The following is a 22,358-nucleotide window of genomic DNA, read 5'->3' on the forward strand; positions in this document are numbered from 1 at the left end:
AGACCAAGGCTGAAGATATGTTCAATAAGTTTAGTGCATAACTGTCTTCAAACTATTCACCTGATTCCTACAGCAGAGGAGCCCTTGTCATATGATACTTACAATATGTATTCAAAATTGTCTTCAGAACTATTAAAGATTAAATATTGCCTAGAACAGGCTTCCTCAACCTCGGCCCTCCAGATGTTTTGAGACTACAATTCCCATAATCCCAGACCACTGGTCCTGCTAGCTGGGGATCATGGGAATTGTAGGCCAAAAACATCTGGAGGGCTGAGGTTGAGGAAGCCTGGCCTAGAACCAACCACAGATACCTCTGCAGCACTGCAGTCTATACTACTGCCTTGCTCATTGTCATCAGGATTTGTGTTTTACATATGAGACTGGAACCTAATTGAGTTAAAACAAGGAAATTTGATGCACAGTGGTACCTCGGTTTATGAACTTAATTCGTTCCAGAAGTCCATTCTTAAACAGAGGCGTGCTTTCCCTAATGAGGCCTCCCGCCGGCGGTGCCCTTCCACCGTTCAGATTCCATTCTTAGACTGAGGTAAAGTTCTCAAACTGGGACACTATTTCCGGTTTTGTGGAGTTTGTAGACCGAATCATTCTTAAACCGGACTGTTCTTAAACCGATGTACCACTGTACAGTAATGGTGGTAGCCTTGCCAAGGGATTTGAAGGATTCTATGGCAGAGGCTATAAAATGTTGCATTCATAATACTGTTTTTGGAGGTTGAAAGGTATGAAAATATGGTAAGAGAGGAAGCACCTGTTAATAATAATTAGGTGCTATTAATTCAGATGTTTTGGGTAATATGTCTTGGCCAGTATTTAAACACGTACAGACGTTATGTGTGTCTTGCCCTAGAGCAGTGATTTTCAATCAATGTGTTGTGGCACCCTAGGTTGCCTTAAATGATGGTCAAGGGTGCCACGAGCAACAGTGACTTCTGTCCCTTCTTTCCTTCCCCTCCTTCTGATGCCCTCACATCTCTGCCTCCTAAAGGCTTGCACATCTGTTTGTTGCAGCAGCCCTGGCTACAAGTTCCCCAGGCTAATGGTGCCTGGCTAGGAGCGGCAGCAGCAGCTGCCCAGAGGACTCCCAATGAGAGAGGAGAGGAGGCTGAGGGAGCATTCCACAAGGGAGGGTGTTCGAGAAAGGGTGAGAGGCTGCCAGCTCTGCAGGCAAGGGATGACGTAACTAGGCTCCTGAGCCCCACAAGGTTGCCGCAGAAAGAATGTATTTGGTCAAGGGAGCCGTGGACTCAAAAAGGTTGAAAACCTCTGTCCTAGTGTCTTAAAATGTGATCTGCTCATAGTTGTGTGCAAAGATCCTATGCTCCCTGAGTGATGGATGTTCTGTGCTTTCAGTTCCACAAGGCACATTGCTTGACAGCCAAGCCAACAAAGAGGATCCGTTCCCTATGTTCCTTGTAACTAGTACAAAGTTGCAATACACAGGTGGTTGATTTGCTCATCCCCTTCACATACTTGGAGGGGCTATAGCTGTGTGGTAAATCGTAAGATTTGCATGCAGAAGGTCCCAGACTTGATTCCAGGTAGGGCTGGAAAACTTGGTGTTTGAAACGGTGTGGAGGTGCTGCTAGTCAGTCTAGACATGGGATGTAGCTTGATACAAGACAGATTGGCATGTCAGAGATGAGACCCATTCTCTCATAGGAGGCTAAGGAGGTGCTTGTAGCATCTTTAAAGCACAATACAACTGTAGGTGTAAATCGCCTACCTTGCACCCGTCTTTTAGCTTGTCTTTGTCACCCTTCACTATAAAGATGTTTGGATCATATTTTGGCCCAGGGAGGCATGTTCTGCTGCACTTAAGGTCATAATTGCTAAAGTGGGAGGAATACTCATCATGGTTTCCACAGCAAGCTAATTTGTGGATTCTTACCGAAGAGTGATGCTGCTCATTCTGGTAAAATAAAGGAAACTGAAGAGGGAATCTAAACTGTGTAGCGATAAAGGGGGTTGTTGGGATGTTGGCTTCACACCCATCTGTTCTTGACCCTGCTGCTCACTTCTCTCCCCCTCCCTCCACTTTGCCAACCTCCACAGTTAAATTTGTACTTGCTGTCTGGTTTTGCTGTTCAGAAGGCACTACCTCGTTAAACATAAAATATTAAAAGTAATAGGTTAATCCAAGCAAGTGATAGGCTGCAGTTGTCAGAAATATTCATTGGCTACTTCAACAGCAGTAGGTATTATTTGAAGTGTAGCACAGTGCTGGTTCCCAGAGTACCTGGCACTTGTCCTTTTAGTTCAATAGTAAAGCTAATTGGCAGTAGAAACTTTACCGTGGGAAAGGTGAGCTCTTGCCATATGAAGTACAGTGTGAATCGCTAACTTTCTCACGCTAGTATGACATTATGTTCCTGCTATCCTTGTTTGATTATCTACCATTGTTTGCTATCTCATGGTCGCAGTGTAACATTTTTTTTAAAAAAAGAACTAATGCAGGAAATGGGTATTTACATATGACAAGGAAGGTGATAGACATTCTGTTCCTCCAAAACAATACCCTGGCTGGATCAGTGTGTTATGTCTCAGGCAAAGCAACTAGGCACCCAGCACAAATCAAAGGAAATGTGCACTCAAGTAATTTTTTTGGTCATGTAAAAATGTGTGTGTCTCAGGTGTTCTCAATACTCCTTATTGGTGAAATGAGATTAAGCAGAAATTCAGGCTGCAGTTAAGACAAAGTTCAAAAGCCAGTATTTAAGATGCAAAACTTGTGTTTAACATCATGTGAGATCCAGTTTCTGTATAACGGTGACCTGATTTACTGCATGTAACTGAAATGTATGTAACCCTTAAATGTAAATACAAGCTTTCTTGAAAATTATGAATTGACAACCTTCAATTCTAGGTGAAGTAGATTCACTGAATGTGTTCTTTTCAAAGCAGGCTTCTACAAGCAATAGTTCTACAAGCAATAAAAATTGCACATCACAAAGGCAGACCCTTAAGATGATACAGCCATCTATTACAGGTTGTCTTGTTGGAAGGGCAAAGGAGGTATGTACTGCTGCTGGAATGCAATCTTAGCAATATATTTTTGGAAGCTAGAAAGCTTAAGTGAGCTGACAGTTAAGCTGAAATTTGCCTGTTCTGTTAATTTTCATTGATAATATACAATTAGATTGCTAGTCTACACAGTATATAGGCTGACATGTACCAATGGGTTTGAATGCTATGTTGAATGCACCTGAAGATCCATCTTCAGTCATTGAATCCCTGAAACTTTGCACCAGATGACAAGTGGGAATATAGTTTTACGGTTAACTGAGTAGGTGGGAAGAATGGCTTGTTAAGACATGCCTGCTTGGAATTCTCAACTAATAAAACTCTCAGCAGGCCAAATCTTCAATCAAGAGGAAACTTTGGAGTGATCAGATTACCTCAAAGGCTTCCAAACCAGAAGTTGCTGTTGAAACAGAATACAGAACTGTAAGAGGAGTTCAGGCTTCCGATCTTACAGTAAAAGGTATGTTGCTTCTTAAGAAAAAAAGCAGTGGCAATCTTCTAATAAGTGCTGAGCTGGAAGGTATATGTAAACATGAATTGCCTTGGTGAAAGCTCTGCTGGATATGACCCAAGATCTGTCTAGTCTTGCATGAAGGCAATGGCCTTTCCAACTGGTATTTAAAAGTATTCTGTCTCTGAATCTGGAGGGTAGCATATATGCAACTTGACTAGTAGCCATTGACAGGTTTTATCCTTTATGAATTTGTCTGGTTTCATTTTATGTTGCTGTGCTGGAACATGGTAAATATGAACAAAATGGACTAGTTGGGTCAAATAGACTAAAAAGGGGATGAAAATAGGGCAAAACATTTTCTGCTTCTGTTCCTTTCCTCTGCTTCTTTCTTTCCCTCTCGATACTTTGCCAGTGATAAGCAAGTGTGAACCTACAGAAAATAGTATGGTACACACTTCTCAGTGTGGTTGCTCAAATGCACATTCTTGCATGCATAGGTTTTTGTTTCTGCTTTGACAAACTTGGGCGAGTTTGGCAGAATATGGAAAGCACTTAACTGCTGCACTGTATTGAAATGAAGATTCACTTAGTAATAGTGCCACACTACCTTTGCAGATGGCATTTGACTTGACACATCATGTATTGGGGCCCCCCAATACTCTTAGCTAGTTGAGCAGGCTTAGTCTAATGAAAAGGAAGCATGGAGATAAGCAGCTTGATCAGCAGCAATTCTTATGTTTAAGTCATGATTTGCTGCTCCTGTCTCTGCTTTAATGCTGTATTTTTTTGTGTGTGGATGGTTTTAGTAACTGTAAGCTGCCTGAGTGTTTCTGCAGTGGAAGAGTTGGCTATATATTTTCTTAATAAGACTTGAGTCTAAAGTACAGGAAGGGAGTCCCAGAAATCAAATTTTGAATACCATAGTTTGCAGTCCTAGGAACATAGGAAGCTGCCTGAGTCAGGCCATTGGTCCATCATGTTCTATATTGTTCCATCAAGTTCCACTGACTGGCAGCAGTTGCCCTGTGCTTCTGATGGGACATTCCAAGCCCTACCTGGAGATTCCAAGGATTTAACCTTCAACCGTGTGCATGCGAAGCATGATCCACCAGCTTTGTTGTTGCATTTGTATGCCACAGTAAGCTATAGCTAATGGCTTGTCATGAATGTACAGATGGCTCCTACATTGCTCCTCACAGTGGGAGCAATCAGTGATGATCCTTGGCTTATAAGGCATTATGTCTGAACTGGGGGTTGCATTTTTTCATTCTAAACAAACTACATTGTAAAGCCAACATTTGCTCTGGCCATTTGTGGTTGATTTGAGCAAATAAAGCATAAACTGGTTCAGACAGAATGCAAAAACCAAGGATCATGGCTTATTGCTCACACTAGGAGGAGCAAGCAGAACCTGTCTGCATGTTCACTGTAAACCATTAACAGTTGTTTTCTATGATGTGCACATGGGGACTTTAAAATCCTTAATTTCTTTGCAGGCAATCCTTCATCTCGGTATTGGAAGGAATTGGCTGAGGAGAGGAGGAAAGCTCTGTATGAGGTGTTGCAAGAAAATGAAAAGGTAATTTTATGTAGTATCAGCAAAAGTATCACCTTTTCACTACCATTGATGCTTAAACTCTGTCTGCTTTCCCCCCTAGCTCCATAAGGAAATTGAATTAAAAGATGGTGAAATTGCTCGTCTAAAAGAAGAAAATGAAGAGCTTGCAGAGCTAGCCAGCCATGTACAATATATGGCAAATATGATTGAGGTAAGCTACAGTGATGGTAAACAGCAATATTCTCAAACTGTATTCTGCATCTTGTCTAATCTTGCACAAGGGATTGTTACCATCTATTATTGGGGCTACTTTGCAAAAACAGAGTAAATGGTGAACTAATGTGGGTGGTGGAACATATGCTCAAGTGCCCTGTTGATAAACCCAGACAAAATGTGTTATTTTGATCGATCTCACAAAGATTTTGTGCAGGAGTCAGCAACCTTTTTCAGCTGTAGGCTGGTCCGCCATCCCTCAGACCATGTGGCGGGCCGGACTATATTTTTTGGGGGGAAATGAACAAATTCCTATGTCCCACAAATAACCCAGAGATGCATTTTAAATAAAAACACACATTCTATTCATTTAAAAACACGCTGATTCCCGGACCATCTGTGGGTCGGATTGAGCAGACGATTGGGCCGCATCCGGCCCCCAGGCCTTAGGTTGCCTACCCCTAATCTTGTGCATCCTGATCTAAAGTCTAAAAGCAGGATATCTTGGAACATGAATCCTTTTCTTGGTTTGTGCTTTTTTCACCGTTGTTATAACATTATGCTTATAAAATATCTCTTGGAGAAGATGCTTCTGATAAACAGTTAGTGGTTCAAAGTGCTTTGCCATCTTGTGTAAGAAGTCTAATCTGGTGTTGATATAAAAGCAAAATGTCAAATGTGAATTGTATTGTGTTCTACTTAGCTTTCCCCTTTTTAAATGTAGGCACCAGTTTTTAGGTCATATATTTTAGCTGATAACCTAACAGCTGATACATGTAGCTTGTACACAAGTAACATCAGTGTTGGGGTCTGTGCTTTGCAGAGATCTTGTCTAACTAATCTGAAGTTTGGAGGTCATGTGCTAGGACTCTCCCAGCCTTGCCTCAAAATTATTTTCTGAGGTAGTCTCTAGAGAAAGTGACTATAAAGTCAAAATTGAATATACTGTACACTTCTCTGCAGGTTAAAGTTGTATATCCAAAAATAAAATGTAGGATTCTGTGACTGTTAGACCTGGTTGAGACAATGTGAACTTTTTTTACTTCATCTCAACCAGGTCTAACAGCACAGAATCCTGTATTTTATGTCAGTCATTCACATCTTGTCTCTGCAATATCTGCCTTCCCTCCCACCCCCGAAGATTTGCAGTAAGATGATAATTCTTACCGCCATGTAAGATAATGTTATTAGGAAAATGTGCAAGGTGCTTTGCAAATTGTTGTATAAAGCATGTAGTGATGGTGTAATATCTCTAAAAAAGTTAACTGCTGTATAATATATTACTTGGCTTCAAAAGCTAAATTCTACCACTGTTCTGACAGTATCACTAATGTCTCATCATACCTCTCTAGCGACTAACTGGACAGGCACCAGAAAGTCTAGAGACACTGAAAAATCTAGACCTGGAAGAAATTGCATATGAGAAAAGTGATTCTACTGAGGAGGATTTAGATGGAGAAACTGAAGGGGAACCTTCACAGCTATCGAGGAATTCTACAGATCTGCTGACAAATGAAACAAGTAATCTCTGAAAGTATTGGGCCTCTGAAAGGGAAAATGAACTGCCCGTGTGTCATGTCTGGGGTGGGGAAGAGTAGAATCCTTTGAAATCTAAAGATTCACTTGAAATTTCAAAGGGTGGGTTTTGCAGCGGTGGAAGTATAATGGAAGTGTTAGACTTCATCTGGTTACTTGATTAAATGGGAATACTATGTATTTCAATTTGTAAATAGTTTTTTATTCATGTCTGTGGAACTGCCAAATAAACTTCTCTGCACAGATTACACAGTTGTAAAATGCTGTACTTTAGAACATATGTTGCAAGTCTAAGCCAGCTATTTAAGAGGTAATAGACATGGAATAATAGTTCCCACCCCCTTTAAACCTTTGAGAACAGAAGTGTAGTACATATGCTATATGTCAGCCCCAACCAATAATTTACTTAGTATTTCTGGATACTTCCCTAAACACCATTTACCACCTGGCACTTTTACTGTAAGCTGGATTTCTTAACTCTACCTGTTAGTGATTCTTTTATCTGTTCTTGGTAGGCTAGAAGCGCTAGCATTAACTTGGCATAGTTTTGCGGCCAGCTAAACCATTCCAACTTAGACAGGGCCTCCAGACTTTTACGTAGCTTTTGGCCACCCACTTCATTAAATAACCTGAGATAAGGGATGTTGTTACAGCAGACAACCGTCATAAGGTAGCAAACCCAGAGCTTCATAGTGATTATATCTAGAGGGTCGTCATCTTCCGGGTCTTCATCTTCATCCAGATAAGCAAGGAGAATTTCCATAAGATGTCTGTCTTTGGCTTCATTTTGGTTTAAGTAGCTTAGGTAGCAAACGCCACACAACCCTTTTAATACATAGGTCCTCACTTCCCCAGAAGTATCTGGCATAAGCAAAATATTAATCATATCCTGAATGTATTCTGATGCAAGCAAAGCAGCATTAACACCACCTGCAAAGGAAGACATGTTACTGATTATTTCACTAATATTCTGGAACACTGCTATGCCTGAATATTTGTCCGTTTTTAATGGCTAATGTAAACTGAGAGATTTCCTAGCCATGAGATGGAGTCCCTTGAATACTGACACTTGAGCTATTAAACATACTTACAATTTTACCGCACATTTACTCAGTCGTATCTAGTGTTGTTTCTACTTGGACTAGGACACAATTAACTTTGGTCTCTTCATTTTAATGGGCCTAGCCCAACTATAACTTAGTTGGACACAAGACACTTTTCTCAAACTGGCAGCTGTTGTCTATTTACATGCATACCTGTGTAAGTTAGAAGTCCAATATAGCATGCAGCTGTGGCTCTGTCCTGCAGGGGCAGCTCTGGATCTCTCAGCTCAATGCCGTAGGTTTTGACTTTATGGTGGTGAAAGACAGGGTCTATGAGCTTGATTGCGGGTTCCCTCTCATGCTTGATATGCTTGTTATACCAGGCTGCTAGTTTGCTAAACTTGCTTCCCATATTGCCTGAAGACTTGTTTCAGGAAAAATGTCTTTCTAAAGCTGTATTTCACTCTACCCACAGGAAAGTGTTGGGAGACTGAAGTATTGATTCACATTTGACTCGCAAGCCCACGCAGCTGGTAACTAGGCAATGAGTGCAGTAAATAGAATGGAAAATGGAGATAGTATGATGTCATACTTACGTAGATTCTTAGCTATCCTATCCTGCGGTTGGTGGTGGGTTAAGCCAATAAGTTATATTTTCACATTTTTAAAAAAGTGAGATTCATCCTTCTGCCCCATGGGTCTAAATTATCTTTGTAAAGAAACTTGTTTCCCTCCACAACCAATACTTTATTGTTGCTCATACCTTCTTACAGATAGAGCTATTTTCCCTTACCTGTCCAGCGGTGGAGGCTGGCAGATCCAAACACCACCTCTACCACCATCTTCCCAACAAACTGCAGAAGGGCTAGTTCCTCTGCAAAGTTTCCTGGAGGTAATTCAGCAACTGTCTGCAGGCAGCCCACTCAGACTTCCAGGTGTACTTGCAGATCTTTGCTGTAGCTTTAAAAACTCAGAAGGGAGGCAGTTTTGCAGTGCTTTCTCCCTAGTGCTGAAACATGTTTTTTGCCAGCTCTTCTGACATATTTATAGGCAAACAAAGCTTGGGTGACAGTGTACGGGATACCTGGACATATTGTCATTTGAGGTTAATTGCTGTTTTTTTTCTCAGAACTACCATCTTGATCAAGTTGGAAGTCCAGGTCTAGCACTGGTGGAAGAAATAAGTCGACCAAAGTAAAAACAAGGCTATTTAGTAATTCAAAAATAATCTTTATTATAACTTAAACAGGAGCCGTATATATGAGAAGTACAAATACCACAAACCTAGAAGGCAAATGTAAGCCAAAAATCAATACAAAAGACGACAATGAAAGACTGTAGGCTTGTGGCAGCAATGTGCTGTAAAAACCAGAGCACAATTACTTATTTCACATTTCATAAAAGAGACTTTCCCCCTTCAGTAAAACCTTTGAGTGACTGTACAGCTTTTAATCAAAGAATATTTATAATTTATAATATACAGGTATATACAGTGTTACAACATTAACAATTAAGAATACTGGCTTGCCAATGCATTTTGGCAAAAAAGGGGGGAAAGACTTCTGTTAAATTTATTTTTAAAAAGCCAACAACCAGCACTTCACAATCTGTATGTCTCCAAGGAGGAGTGCCCAATGGTTGAAGAGCTATGAGCCGCTTCAAACTTTATTGTCTGATGAGGGCTTCAATAAAACACCTTCAAGTTACAATCCATGCATACTAACTTGGGAGTAACCACCATTGCACACTGGGATTTACTTCTAAGAAAACTAGCATCATAGCATGCTGTCTGTCACCTTGATTGTTGCAGATAGGGAGTGTGTGTAAACAACTCAATTTGAAGTAGTCCCAGAGATCTCCACCACTTGTTCTCTTTTACATTGAAATCATTGTAGCTCCCAGCTATAAATGCACAAAACCTCATTCTTTTTTGAAATGTTAAGGAAGGGGAAAGGAAGATTAAATCTCGGTGTTTTCATGTACAAGTATAATGTGGCCATATGCCCTTTCTGGAAAAAAGGAAAACACCTGTTTGTTTTATACAACCTGCACGACTGCTTGAGAGTGTTTGTTTTTATTTTAAAAAATCATTTGGGATTTATCAGAGGTCATTACTGGAAGCCAGAAAAGAGCAAGAATGGAAATAGGAAATGAGTCAGAGAATTACTGAAACCTGGAGTTTGCATCCAGCTGTTTCCAGAGTCAGGCCCGTCATCTGAAGATTGTTCACACTAAATGGTGCTACTAAGAACAAAAACAAGGCAGGAGATACTTGAAGGCAACTGAGGCACAGCACAGATGGGAGTCAGAACTGCTGTTAAAAGTCCTACTCAGTTTGCTTTTTCCTTTCCACTGATTTACAGGAAGCATCACAAAGTTTTAAACTGATGCAATTATATCCACAGAAAACCCACCATATACAATTTAAAATGCCTCATTTATGATTACAAAACTTTTGTTGTATTTGCCGAGGCTGACTGTATGGCAGTGACCTAGTTTCACTCAAAAGCAAAGCAACTGCAATCTTTGACAAATCACTGTTTTCATTATAAGTTACAGAACGAAGCCAGTAACAGCCCTCAAATTCATTCTTCTTCTTCGAACACCTGTGAATCTTCTTGCAGTTCAGCTACAGCACCGTTGTGGTTAAAGAAGACCAGCCTCTGAAGCTGTTGTGTTAATATGCAGATGAAACTCTTAAAAGGCTGTGGCTACCTCAGTCCCACGTCGTACACCAACCTTAACAAATTCACGAGGGAATTTATCTAGCTGCTCATATGCCAGCCGTCCATCTTCTCCTGAGCAGAGAAAAATGAGAAGCAAGGCAAATGTTGCATGAAGGCAGAGGTTCTCCAGGCCACACATTCAGAATAAAAATATTCTTGTGCCACACCAATTTTTTGAAAATTGATAAATACTTTGGGAAACAAGAAACAACTAGCAGTGCTTGATTTATAAGATAGAACACAACTACTTTATAACATGATCATGGGACATCCAGAAAATATAAAACAATGCAGCTACGTAAGAACATGAATTATTCCCAAAACAGTATACCGATTGTCCTTGAATCTTCTTGCCATTCTTTCCTGCTACACCACTGCATTAAGGGAAGGTTAGGTACTGTTGTTCAGTGGCTGCAAAGTTATGGATTTAAATATTTGTAAAGTTCCACTTTTGCAGACCCCAATAAAGCAGCTGGAGCAATAAAAGCGTCTATTCAAAAAGCAATAAATGTTGGCTGGGAAAAAGAAATTTGGATTGCGAAGGCCTGTCTGAACAGCACTGCTTTTAGGAGATGCCTAAAGGAAGGGCAGGAATAATTCCTGCTGAACCGCTACCGCAGGGAGTTCTGCAGAACAGAGCCTGCCACAGTAAAGGCTCAGTCCCTAATAAAGGCTGACCAAACCTCGGGTGTGGAAGAAGCGCCCCATCACAAGCAAATTGGCAACCATGGCACATCTCAGCAGAGGAGTAAACACATTGCCAGTAACTTGCTCCTGTGAGCTGTTTGGCTACTATGTTCTGCACCAGCTGCAACTCCTGAACCAGATACAAGAGTGTCACCACATAAAGTGTGCTACAGTAATCAAGTCTTGATGTTACTAATGCGTGGGTCACTGCGGTTAGGCTACTGTGGTCCAGGAACAGTAACAGCTGGCATAGTAGCCAGAGCTTGTAGAAAGCACCCCTAGCCACAGATGACTGCGGACTTGCTCCTTCAGAGGGAGTGCAACGCCAATCAGGAAAGGTGACAGATCTATCTCCCACACGTAGGAGCCACCCGCCCACCCCTGTCTTCCTAGGGTCCAAGCCGAGTTCATTGACTGCTCAGTCCAGCCCACCATTGCATCAGCCACTGATTGAGGGCTTGCACTGCCTCTCCTGTTTCAGATGTTATGTAGAAATAAGAGTTTGGGAATCACCAGTACTGTGCTAGTGCTTCCTAGTTTCTCTTTGTCATTGCTCTTCTATTACCCACACCCCACTCTGCTTTTGTCCCATTTTTTTCATCAGTTTGCTTTTACTCTCACATTTATTTATTTTTTAATAGTGGAATGGCATAAAGTTAATCAACCTACCAAGAGAAAGAAGGGTTTCAGAGGCTATCTTCCTGATCTCTTCATTGTCAGACTGGCAAAGCGTGACTAGCATTTTAATACTTTCAGTTGCCTATACCAAAAACAAAAACAAGTTAATTATTTTCTATTCCCGTTCCAAATGGTTTATATATAAAAGTATAATCACTGATTCTCTGTCCAGTTGTTCAAATCTGTGTGAAACTTTTTATGAACTCATCTGGAGTTTGCTATTTCTCTGCAGAAGCTCAGAGCTCAAATCCAGAATCCCACATGTGTTGTCTGTGATGCACCCACAGAGTGCAACAGAGGAGGGCTTTTATCCACATATGACTTTCCTCACTACGTAATTTCAGTGGGGACAGCAGAGCCACATGCAAAATGAAATATCGTGTGGATCTGCTCCCTCCATTGGGCAACACCCGATACATTTTGGTAGCGCTTGTGGCATGAAACTGAAGATGCACAAAACAGTCAAGGAAAAGATAAACAGCTCACGTCAGCTGGATCCCTGGAGGAAATGCTGTTGCAGGTCCTAGGTTCTCTTTCACAAGCTTTGTTAACTTTTGTCTTACTGTCTTATGTACCTTATTGCATTATGAACAAAAGCTCTTAAAATGACTATTATTCACAACGATAGATTTATCCACTAAACTACCACTATGCTACAAGAGCCACATTTGTCATAACTAAAAGGTTATTACTAAAAATCTTTAGTTAATTCTGTATTACAATGGCATTCTACAGCTGGTTTGGGTGTATACAGGCAAATTTCTATGGTTTTTTTTAATCATTTCATGACTTGCCCTTAATTCTGTCTTCCCTGAGATTAGGCAATGCACCCACAGGTTAAGCGAAGTTTAGGGTGCAATGCTATAGTCTCGGATATCCTGTAGGTAGTGCTCCAACATTAGTGAGGCCCAAAACGGGGAGTGTTTGGAACATATTGGGGGGGGCTGAGGAACCTCAGAATAGGGGTATAGGAAGGGGTGTGTGGGTCACCCTGGGTGTGATCCTGAAGGGGGGTGACATTTGGCACGACTCCCCCAAGCCCAGTGAGTGGCAAGCAGCAAAGCAGCTGCTGTGGCTCTCCCCCTTCCCCCAGTTCGCTGTAGGCTTGGGGGGCGTGCGCTGAATGTCACCCCCTTCAGCCTGAAGGAGTTAACATTCAGCGCACCCCCGTGCCGAGATCAGCCCCCTGGGAGAATCGCGCAGCTGCGCCAATTGGCCCCGTGGGCAGATCGCCCTGCCCCTTGGGAGGATTGTCCTCACCCCCGTGGGCGGATCGCCCCGCCCCCGGGTGCATGGGATGTGTGCTGCTCCGGGTGCCAGAGCACCCAGCTCCGCCACTGCCTCAGAATCCTCAGCTTCTTCATTCTTCCAACAACCCCTTCCCAAACAGAGCTGGAAGCTAGGCCAGCAGTTATGTAGGCAGTGGGAGAGGAGGAAAAACTGGTTTCCCACCACCGCCATCATTTTCTGCCCTGGCTGCCATGACCCAGTAGGGCTTGGGAAATAGCAGTGGATCTGCCACCCACCTACACCCCGCCCACCATCACTGGTGCAATTGCTCTGCCCCAGTACTTCTTGTGAACTGAAATGGTGCTACAATCTATGTGGTAGTTTTGTTTGGAAGTACAAAGACCACAACATGATAGCGATTTAAACAGATCCTAGTCCAAATGTAGGTGCAACGGCAGATCTTGGTGCTACTGCACTGGCATAGCCCCCCTTCCCCATTTTCCAGTGTTCTCCATATATAGTTGCTGTTGTTCTACTGCATAAGCATTAGTTTTCTGATTATAAGTTAAGTCTGTGTACCTCCTTCTCATCCTGGAGATACTTCAAGGTTCTAAATTACTTGTGCAAAAAAAATCAAAAAAAATCCTCACTTTTGCAAAGTAATACCAGGATGGCTAATGCAGAAGAACAAGACTCTGATTGTTGCTGTTTGCTCAAGAGGGGCTATTGAAACTCTTGCTGTTGCTTGACCTTTTGTTGTGCCTGGGAAAGAAAAGAAGGCAAACTTTACCTGGAGGCATTTCAGGGCCAGACAAGCTGCTTTCTGCAGGTGGAGGCTGGGCTGTGCAAGGGTTTCGCAGTAATAAATTAAAGCCTGGGAGGGGGGGAAAGAGGGAGGCAATGAGGAGGAAGCTGCAGCTGCATCTCACAGAAAGACTTAAGGCAGCACTTAAGGCAAAGATTGAGAACCAGCAGTCCTCCATATGTTGTTGGACTCCAACTCTGCCCCACCCAGTATTGGCAATGATGAAGGATGAAGGGCATTGCAGTTCAGCAACATGTGGTTCCCCTCAAAAGGAGTAACTAAAGCAGATTATGTGCTCCAGGGGCCATTCTAAATTATTGGCATATGTGTAGTGCATGCAGCTTACTTATTCCAATTCAAAACTATAAAAGCAAAATAAATTAGGATTAACAACAATTATAGCAAAACCACCACCTAACTAATGCAATCCAAAATCAAAAACAGAGGTAAAAAGCCTGAATACCTTTACACCAGGGCCCTAATCCAAACTCACAATGAATCAATGCAATACCTGAAGCAGTGCTTCCCTGGGTGTAGAGGATCACAGAGTTGGAAGGGACCCTGAGGGACATTGAAGTCCAACTCCTTGCAACAAAGGTCTCTTTTGCCCAATGTGGGGCTTGACCCCACGACCCTGAGATTAAGAGTCTCATGCTCTACTGACTGAGCTATCCCAGCTGGGGTTATATATAGAGAGATGCTGCTTCTCTACATGCTGCTGCATGGAACTGGGGCTAAACAGTCCTACAGTCCCAACCCCACTTCCTAACTCAGGGTGGTCCGGTCCTCAGCAACATTTGAGGCACCTCTTCCCGCTGCCTTCTCAGAGCCAGGTAAGCAAGGCATGGAGCTGTAGGAAGGAGGTGTGAGAGCTCTGACAGGGTCCTCGAGTCCTCCATCTTCCTAGCTTTGGGAAGGAGGTGGGAGGCCTCTATGACCTTGCCAGAGACTAACACCTCTTTCCCAGAGCCTGGTGCCTCACTTAGCTTTGGGAAGGCAGCATGAGGGCTGGGGGTGACGCATCAAATTTTGGCCTTGCTCCTCCCACCATACAAGGCAGCATAGGGACCATGGGTTCTGGGTCGAAGTACTCTTGCGGCCCACTTGATATGAAATGTTAGACCACCCTGTCTAGCTAGAGAGTTCCTTCCCGCCATGAAGCCTTAATAGCCTCAGAGAAATGCCCTAGCTGAAATCTAACAGCTCTACCCCAGTACTCATAATTTTGTTACCGTTTCCAATCGCACCTACCTTTTCCCTGAAGTCCTTGTCTTCTGCTGCAGCCGACAACAAGGATGCCACAGCCTCGTGGGTCTCCCTTTTGTTTTCAGTCAGGAGGAGGAGAGCCAAGGATTTCAGTACTTCTTGCTGAGGTGGGAGGCTGAAGGAGGTTAAAGTGGCTTTATTCTGCAAGAACTTTTCATCTCTTAAGGACTGTAGAGTCTGCACCATTAAGGCTGAAATGGAACAAGAATGTCCCTCCAAGTTAGGGCATGCTTAGGTTCACCACACAAAGACAGTGACAACATATGAGCGTAAGATCATGTCACAGGCCCCCCTAGTTCAGCATCCTGGTCTCATAGTCATAGCCAACCAGGTGGTTATTGAACTCCTGCAAGCAGGACCTGAGTGCTTGTGATTCCCAGCAACAGGTGTCCAAGCTTTCGCATGTGTTTAAGCTACTCCATATGGTAACGGCAAAGTCTAGAATCGGTTTGTGAATAGCCTTCATTGGAAGGCAGTGTCCACATCACTACCAACTGCTACCAGGAAGTCTGGCAACTTCATCCACATAATGAGGAGGAGGCACTCTAGGTGTCACTGCTACCACCTGGAGTGGCCAACATTCAGTGGTAAAAAATTCAGTGGTAAAAGGGAGTGATGGTAGAGGAGGGAGAATCAATAGAGCATAAATATATCTTGCCAATTTTGTTTGCAACTGTTAATTCTATTGCATGTAGATTATAAAAAAAAATCAAGTGTCCAGTGCTTGTCCTTTAGCCCAATTCTTTTGCAGCTCATTGGACAGGGCACTGGAAAGCTTGCTGCTTTTTACTGTGCTCCTGGTTAGAATTCCGCTTGCATTCATCTCCAAAAGTGCTCTTCTTTTTTTATAAAAAAACCCAACCACCTGAACACAGAAAATTTTAAGGAATATCTGAGGAACCGGATCAACCATGAGTTTTTCCAGCAGCCTCCATAAGTCAAAATTAGTTTAACAGTCATCTTACTTTCTTCAACCATCCAGGTTGTTTTGCTGGCATCTTTGATATGGGACACCTTGTGGCAAACTGCAGAGTTTACACAGGAAGCTTGCCTAACTATTGGTCCATCTAACTCAGTGTAATGTATACTGCTTGGCTGAGTTTTGCATTGCACTCTTTCGCTGACCTGTCTTGAAATGCTGAGATCGACCCTGGGACATTATGTGTTCTACCACCGAGCTATCACCCTTCCACTAAAACAGACTTTACATTACATCATTCGCAATAGCTTCAAGACTCTCGGCTAATAGAAGTTATGTGTTTGTGTGTGAATGTGTATGCGAATTAACACATAGCAGATCTTGCTATTCAGGGAGAGCCCATGATTTGATCTTCAGATTTTCCCCAGCCGTAGGATCAAAAGGTGTCATTTTTGCCTTAGTTCAAAGCACACCGTTCATGTGTGCATTGTGAATCTTAACTTAAAACATACTCCTGGATTCTTTGGAGCAGTAAATGGAATTATTTCATGCTGTACTTTTTTTTTTTTAAAGATAACCTTCCCTAGGAAACTGTATGATCATCCTTACCTTCTCTTGCAAGCTGAAGCAAATAATTTGCCAGATCGTGGACATTTTTGTTAGCAAAATAGTTGTAATACTGGAAAACTGTTATGATTTCCAAGGACAGACTAGAGGAGAGGACAGGCTCTGCTCGGTCCAAGATATGTGATACCAAGGTTTTGAACACTGTGCGTGACAAGATAAAAAAAAGCAGATTAAAATTCTAGGAGGCACTGTGCTGATTTAATAAGTTTGCAACACATGGTACAGTGAATGCGGATGTTGCTTTTGATTCACATTCCTTCCCTAGTGCAACAGAGCCTACCCTGCTACTGGCACTCATGACAGGGCTGCCACACATCCAGAATTTCCCAGACATGGCCGGGATTCAGTCATCGGAAGCAGTGTCTGGGCAGGAATCACTGAAATGCCTGGGAAAATCTGGATGTCAGGAGTATAGATTTTGGCAAATTTACTTAACTCAAAATTCATTATTATTTTTCAGGTTTTTTTTGGTGGTGGTGGGGTGAAGCTTAACTACTTTTGTGTCTGGATTTTCACTTTTTGAAACATGGCAACCCTAACCTATGACCAGCAGAAACAAAGAGTGCTTTATGCGCGCCTCTTCTGTGGACATGCCCCCAGCTCAGAGCTGCTCTCTACCAGCAGAGAGGCACCTCTGTCCCATCTTAATTACCTGCAGCCAGTGGATCAGGGCTTAGGATTGTTCTCTAAGTCACAACAGAGCACGAGGACTAAGGAACTGAGGCAAACATGTTACATAAAAGTTGGGTTTTTAAGAGGGATTTGAAGCAAATAAAAAGGTGGTAGCACACAGGCGGTGTGGGCAACAGTTACAAGCATACAGAAAAAGGCCTGAGTGTTGCAAATGAGGGTAAAGCCTCATTGAATAAGCTTCAACGTAGAAAAACAGTGGACATGGGGTAGGTAGAGGGTGGAAGGAGCAGGATTTGGAAAGGAAACCAACAGAACCACTTTGACCCTCAATTTGATCAACCTGTAGTAGTAGTAGTAGCAGTAGTAGTAGTAGTAGTAGTAGTAGTAGTAGTAGTAGTTCAGTATTAAGTACCACATTCAACAGTTCAGTTATTGCTAAATGTGTGGCCATGCAATGAAGCCAGCCTGGTGGTATCTGTCTCTTGGGAGACAATGGAGGACTGTGAAATTAAACCATTGGAGAGTTACTGTGCCTTCTGTGGCTGTAGAGACTGATACGGGAGAGACATGTTTTGTTGAGCTTGCCAATAGGCAATTTGAGAGGATCTAAGGCATTCTGGTAGGCCAAAACTCAGCTGTGAGCCAGCTAATGGGTTTTCGGGTCAATAGGAGCTGGCTACTTTTGTAAGGGAAACCTATATTTCTCCGGAATCTGCTGGAAAATGCACACAAAGCATATCTATCTGCAAGTATTATAAAACAAAAGATGAGTAACTGGAAGACTGGAGCAGAGTAGCAATTTTTGCCTGACTGGATATGCTAGTTTATATAAATCATTAACTAAATCAATATTTGTGCTTCAAAAGCCCTTTGTTTGGGTTAAGTCATTTTGCATTTTGGAAAATATAACAAAATATTTCAGTGTGCTAATGTCAGCAAGCAACTTTGAAAGACTTAATATAGGTGTCAGTAGCCATGATTTCTGCTGCAGAGATTTCTTGCAGACACCATCAGCGAGATGGATGCTCTCTGCTGCTACTGTAGAAACACACTGGACAACTGTACCTGTTTCTGCAAGTCCTGGGCACTCATCATTCAGCGTAGTAGCGAACATGGCATCCAGTTGTTTGATCATCTTGTCAGCAGAGATGTGGTAGAACCCAGAAGGATTGGTACATTTACTCCAGAAGGAAAGCAGAGAGACTCTTTTCTGGAATTCCGGAATTGCTGAATGGAAAGAAGATCACAAAAGAGAGATTGTCACTGCTTTCAGTATAAGGAAGATAAAGATTCTAATCACAGCTGAATGTTTGCAAAGCTTAAGAGGCCACACTGAAGGAACATGGATTGAAGACGCCAATTTCATTTGAAATTATAAGGGGTTGCACTGGCTTTTCGGAGTGAAAACTCTAAAAGGCAAAAGCAGATTTGTTCTGATTGAAAAGGATAACCATAATTCAATTGCTAATCACCCTTTGTATACTTTGGACATGGATCCAGGTCAGTGTAAGCACCTTTATCCCATTGATTCCATGGTTAACCATGTACATTTCTATTGAAAATCAATGGCTCACAAGCTTGACTGGATTGTATGTGCTTACAAAAGAAACTGACTTTAACCTAGGGCTATTGCTTTTCTGCACATCCAGGCACTATGGTAAAGGGTTTGGTTTCTTAAGAATTTCAGATCTCGTTTTTAAAAAAGGAAGAAGCAAACTTCAATCTAGCCCACATGGTGGCAGAGATATGCATTGATAATACACTAGGAAATGTTTGTGAAAATGCATTTCACTTCTGAAATGAATAATTTCTTTCAGTTTTCAACATTTTTGTTTCCTAACCTATGGCTAAAGCCTATGATGCATGTAGTAGGGGAAACAGAAACTGCTAATCTGTTTTATAGTCCTTAGAAATATGGCTGTTCAGTTTCAATGACCTGGCGGACATGAATAATCCAATTATCATGAACACACTTTAAAAACAACACACCCTGAATAAATACTTGTGAATAAATGGATACAGGACTGTATTGCACGCCATGCTTAAGGAATATTTAAATAGGCACCCATCCTTTCAAAATGGAAACTTTCCATGCCAGGTCTTACCTTCGCTTACAGGTCTGATGTTCCCGGTGTTCTCATTGCTGATCTCTGCAAGACTCTCAATCACTAGAACCTGCTGAGACAGCTTATCAAGGAGGTTTCTTGTCACAAAGGGAGTTTTACTGGAGAATACAATTTGCTAGTGAAACAACGAAAGAAGAGTAAAATTTTAGCATGTTATGTATAATAAATTCTCTGGATAGAACTTAGATTAATTCTGCTGATGTGTGTAATGCAGAAGCATATGTATTTTAGCAGGCAAAAATAGTATTTTATTCTACAGAGGGGATCTGCAACAAAGTGTTGCAGTGTGAGGTTGTCCTGCTCAGGATTCCATCCAGTCATGCCATCTTTCAAGATATAACACCCCATCATCCCAAGTTTTCAATCCCCTCCCAACAATATAACCTTCCCCTCTCTGCCAAGCAGCGGAAAGAGCCCATGGGGTTCTAGGCACTCACAGAGGTTCTGTGGGCCTTTGGAGAATTGAGACACGGTGGAGACTGTTGTGGCATTAAGAAATATGGTTTATTTCTATTTCTATTTACACCTTCAGTCTGCATGGCGGGAGTACAGATCTCATAGCATGGTCATTTCAAAAGGGGTTTGTCTCCCACAGCAGTGCAGCTGAGAAGTTCAAGGCATTTCTCCCAGCCAGCCTGCTCAAGATGGATCCCAGCAACCCTTGCTGAAGACTCTTTTCCTGTCACCTCACACCCAGTTACCCTGGCAACCTTACAAACCCCCAGTCTGCTTACATTGCCAACGGCCCTACAGTGGTACCTCGGGTTACATATGCTTCTGGTTACATACGCTTCAGGTTACAGACTCCGCTAACCCATAAATATTGCTTCAAGTTAAGAACTTTGCCTCAGGATGAGAACAGAAATTGTGCTCCGGCGGCGCGGCAGCAGCAGGAGGCCCCGTTAGCTAAAGGGGTGCTTCAGGTTAAGAACAGTTTCAGGTTAAGAACGGACCTCCAGAACGAATTAAGTACTTAACCCGAGGTACCACTGTATATTGTTTCTTAATGGCTCTAGCTTGCCCAGGTTGTTTTTTGCAAGACCTAGCCCAGGAATTCCTCTGCAGCTTGTATTTCTCCCTTCACATCCCAAATAATCAAAATCCTAACATTTTTTAATTTCTAGGGTTTAGGGGGTCCAAAAAACACCCCGCTATAGGTACCTGAATAAGCTGTGTGCAGTACTGTAAGTGCTTGACTATGGTGATATCAAGGCTTTCGTTCCCTGTGGTCAACGGAAGAGGGCTTCCAGCGACACTGGTACCAACTCCTGTGTCTTCTGTCAATGCTTCGCTGAGATGCCCCCTGGCTTCTGGGTGTTCTGACCTGTAACTGTTCATGCTGGGAGGTAAGTGAGTGGTTTGGATTTCTTTTTATGCAGGCTCAACATGACTAACACCACGCAAAAGAGGGATTGTTGAAAGCACCGACCTGTAACCAGAAAGCCCTCGCGAGGCCAAAAGACTTTTAATGAAAGCATCATACCTCAAAACTGGCAGTGGCACAAGGTAGCTGGTGCCAAGTAAGTGTCCACATTTAAAGGATATATGGCTTCCACAGTGGCCTACTTGTTTCTCTCAAACAATGCCCCTTTTGTAAAGAGCTCTCGCTGTGAAGTCTTTGAAATCGGCCTTCATTAGAACTTGCTTTCTTAAAAAAAAATAATTAAAATGCACCAGCCACCCTGATCTGTTGACAACATGGTTTGCCAAACTGTTTTGCAGATTTCACTGGGTTATAGATTAGTGGTTTTGAAAAGTTATACAATTAAGACTTAATCTGTCAGTGCTTTACTAGCACATGATTAATTGCCAGCCAAGAAATTTATAAACAACAACCCACAAGTCGTTGAAGCAGAAGACATGATGATTTCATCAGGTGTTTCAGGCATAGAACTCAGGTTTCCCAGTTATTTATTTATTTACAGAATAATGCAAATCTCAATGTTTAAACGATTGTTTCACTCTTTAAACAATTGTTCCAGTATTTCTCAGTGGAAGGTGGATTATAGAACATTTAAGACAAGCTAAAGGGTGTGCTGTGGTCTAAACCACGGAGCCTAGGGCTTGCCGATTAGAAGATTGGCGGTTTGAATCCCCGTGACGGGGTGAGCTCCCGTTGCTCGGTCCCTGCTCCTGCCAACCTAACAGTTCGAAAGAACATCAAGTGCAAGTAGATAAATAGGAACCGCTCCGGCAGGAAGGTAAACGGCGTTTCCATGCGCTGCTCTGGTTTGCCAGAAGCGGCTTAGTCATGCTGGCCACATGACCTTTAAAAACTGTCTGCGGACAAACGTTGGCTCCCTCGGCCTGTAAAGCAAGATGAGCGCCGCAACCCCAGAGTCGTCTGCGACTAGACTTAACTGTCAGGGGTCCTTTACCTTTTTTATTGTATCAAATGAACTCTTACTCAAAGTAGATCCATTGAAACCAATGGTCTTAAGTTATTCATACCTATTGATTTCAATGGATCTACACTGAGTAAGGGATAGTTTGAGACAAGCCAGGGCATTCTGCTAAGGTGCTGTTGTTAGGCTTGACCCTGCATTGATCAGAATAGATGGATTGCTGCAGGTTCACACTTATAATGGCCAACTCAGAAACAACTATTTTCTGTTCAGGTATGAATTAAGAGAAGCTGGGGCACAGGTAGGCTTGTGATGGCATGACAAAATGATGCTTATTTTTTGCATTTCATGATGTTTCGATGATTTTAAAAAGTATCAAAGAATCTTAGTTTCATAAAACTGTAGATCTGGAAGGGACCACGAGGGTCATCTAGTCCAACCCCCTGCAATGCAGGAATCTTCTTGCC

General features: G+C 42.4%; 3 protein-coding genes across 13 annotated transcripts in view; 1 reads left to right on the plus strand and 2 right to left on the minus strand.

Annotated features, from left to right (window-relative positions):
- Positions 1–7,054, plus strand: part of GMNN (geminin DNA replication inhibitor) — a 32,519-nt gene extending 25,465 nt beyond the window's left edge. For 3 of the 8 annotated variants that reach the window (XM_083624096.1, XM_083624094.1, XM_083624095.1), the window contains exons 3-7: positions 2,923–3,036; positions 3,373–3,505; positions 4,996–5,078; positions 5,158–5,268; positions 6,623–7,054. In XM_083624096.1, coding sequence (XP_083480222.1) covers positions 2,923–3,036; positions 3,373–3,505; positions 4,996–5,078; positions 5,158–5,268; positions 6,623–6,802 — 621 coding nt within the window. In that variant the 3' untranslated portion in view covers positions 6,803–7,054. The remainder of the gene's footprint in view (positions 1–2,922; positions 3,037–3,372; positions 3,506–4,995; positions 5,079–5,157; positions 5,269–6,622) is intronic. The other 5 variants (XM_083624099.1, XM_083624097.1, XM_083624098.1 and 2 more) reach the window with 3 other exon arrangements.
- ARMH2 (armadillo like helical domain containing 2) lies at positions 6,987–8,382 on the minus strand. Its single transcript, XM_083624104.1, has 2 exons — positions 8,063–8,382; positions 6,987–7,736 (listed from the first exon to the last, which is right to left on the minus strand). The coding sequence occupies exons 1-2, from the start codon at positions 8,259–8,261 to the stop codon at positions 7,261–7,263; spliced, it is 675 nt and encodes a 224-aa protein (XP_083480230.1). The 5' UTR covers positions 8,262–8,382; the 3' UTR covers positions 6,987–7,260.
- Positions 8,383–9,058: 676 nt separating this feature from the next.
- Positions 9,059–22,358, minus strand: part of RIPOR2 (RHO family interacting cell polarization regulator 2) — a 101,364-nt gene continuing 88,064 nt past the window's right edge. For all 4 annotated transcript variants that reach the window (XM_083623715.1, XM_083623718.1, XM_083623716.1 and 1 more), the window contains 8 exons: positions 20,708–20,876; positions 19,526–19,661; positions 18,486–18,647; positions 16,770–16,928; positions 15,227–15,432; positions 13,961–14,044; positions 11,932–12,022; positions 9,059–10,647 (listed from right to left, as the gene is read on the minus strand). In XM_083623715.1, the coding sequence (XP_083479841.1) occupies positions 10,547–10,647; positions 11,932–12,022; positions 13,961–14,044; positions 15,227–15,432; positions 16,770–16,928; positions 18,486–18,647; positions 19,526–19,661; positions 20,708–20,876 (1,108 nt within the window). In that variant the 3' untranslated portion in view covers positions 9,059–10,546. The remainder of the gene's footprint in view (positions 10,648–11,931; positions 12,023–13,960; positions 14,045–15,226; positions 15,433–16,769; positions 16,929–18,485; positions 18,648–19,525; positions 19,662–20,707; positions 20,877–22,358) is intronic.

The sequence above is a fragment of the Podarcis filfolensis genome, assembly GCF_964270895.1.
Source record: "Podarcis filfolensis genome assembly, chromosome: 7".
Classification (NCBI taxonomy): Eukaryota; Metazoa; Chordata; class Lepidosauria; order Squamata; family Lacertidae; genus Podarcis; species Podarcis filfolensis.

Coding starts and splice junctions, on each gene's coding strand:
- ARMH2 (XM_083624104.1), bottom strand. CDS start 8,261: ATGGGAAGCAAGTTTAGCAAACTAGCAGCCTGGTATAACAAGCATATC. Junction 7,737..8,062: donor TGGACTTCTAACTTACACAG/GTATGCATGTAA, acceptor CTTCCTTTGCAG/GTGGTGTTAATGCTGCTTTG.